The sequence below is a fragment of the Octodon degus genome, unplaced genomic scaffold (genome assembly GCF_000260255.1).
Source record: "Octodon degus isolate 3935 unplaced genomic scaffold, OctDeg1.0 scaffold00062, whole genome shotgun sequence".
Taxonomy (NCBI): domain Eukaryota; kingdom Metazoa; phylum Chordata; class Mammalia; order Rodentia; family Octodontidae; genus Octodon; species Octodon degus.
The window spans coordinates 12,963,752-12,965,234 of NW_004524638.1; the positions used below are offsets into that span (position 1 = coordinate 12,963,752).

A 1,483-nucleotide genomic window follows, 5' to 3' on the forward strand; every position below is an offset into this window, starting at 1 on the left:
GAACAAGCTTAGCAAAGCACAGGGACCGCGGTTCAATCCCCCAGCACCACATGCCAGCCAGCCCCGCCCCCTGGTGGGCTGAGCTGGCCACACCCCTCCCACCCCCCCCATAAATAAATAAAATTAAAAAAAAATAAAAAGGACTAGTAGGTTTGTAGTAGAGCACTCCTAGGTTCAGTCCTTAGTACTGCACAAAACAAAACAGGTTAGTTCCCCACACAGATGTGGGAAATTAGATATTACACTGCTGGGGGCCTGCCCCTTAGCTCCGCTCTTTAAGTGCCTGTTTCAACAAAGCAGTCAGGCTCAGGTTGCTGTAGTTCAATCCCCAGATATTACACTTCTTTCATTAGCTTAAAAGTTAGCCTTTTTTTTTTTTTTTTTTTCCGGAACCAAGGATTGAACTCACTCAGGCCCTTGTGCTTGCCAGGCAAGCTCTTATTCTGAGCTATCTCCCTGGTCCAGCCTTTTCTTTTAAAGCCTAACTTTCTGTGTGTTATTGGGACTTTCCTTCGGTTGGCAGCCTTTACTCTCTTGCAGCGTGATGGCTGCATCCCTGCCAACTGTAGCGCTGGTCAGGCCCAGGTGTCTGCTTGCATTTCCACTTACACTGATGCTTCAGGTGGTGGTGGTCTTGTGTAAGTTTGCTTAGAGGCTCAAGGAAGTTTCATTTTTTGCTTGAATTGAGTTAGAGGACAAATCTTGCAACCCACAGCTAACCTTTCCCATTTTTATAGGCACTATTTTGAAGCGCTGGAAGAAGAATTGGTTTGACCTATGGTCAGATGGTCACTTGATCTATTATGATGATCAGACACGACAGAGTGTTGAGGATAAAGTCCATATGCCAGTGGACTGCATCAATATCCGCACAGGGCACGAGTGTCGGGGTAAGCCCTCTCCCTTATCCAACTTCTCCATCTTCCCTTCCTCAGTCTTGATGGTACCTGGGACCTCTTCCACTCCTGATCTGCTTCCATTAACATGCTGAAGGGCTGTGTCCAGTAGGTGCAGGCAGCCACACCAGGGACCTCACAGAGTGAGGCATAGTTGGTGCACACAGATTTTCTCATCTGAGTGAGATCTTTTTATTTTGTGTCACTTTGTCTGGTGGAAAAGGAAGCAGTGTGCTGCACACTCTAATAAAGGTGGGGCTACCCTAGACCATGTTGGCTTTGTGACTTAGAAACTGGCCTCTGTTTGATGGTGACTCTAGTTAGTTTTGTAATAGTCTGATGTCATAGTTTCTGGGAGTTGTCATATTTGTTATCAGCCTAGCTGACCATTTTCTGCTTCTGTTCAGGCCATTGGCTATGCCATTGGTTAATTTTTTTTTTTTTTAAATGGTGAATTTTCTTTTTCTTTTTTTTTTTTTATTTTCTTTCTTTTTCTTTTAATTTTTTTATTTATTTATGTGTGTGTGTGTGTGTGTGTGTGTGTGAGTGACCAGCTCAGCCCACCAGGGGGCGGGGCTGGCTGGCAT

General features: G+C 45.1%; 1 protein-coding gene across 1 annotated transcript in view; it reads left to right on the top strand.

Moving 5' to 3' along the window:
* Positions 1 to 1,483, top strand: part of Plekhb2 (pleckstrin homology domain containing B2) — a 90,623-nt gene that overhangs the window by 19,071 nt on the left and 70,069 nt on the right. Inside the window, exon 3 of the mRNA XM_023718770.1 lies at positions 738 to 890. Coding sequence (XP_023574538.1) covers positions 804 to 890 — 87 coding nt within the window. The 5' untranslated portion in view covers positions 738 to 803. The remainder of the gene's footprint in view (positions 1 to 737; positions 891 to 1,483) is intronic.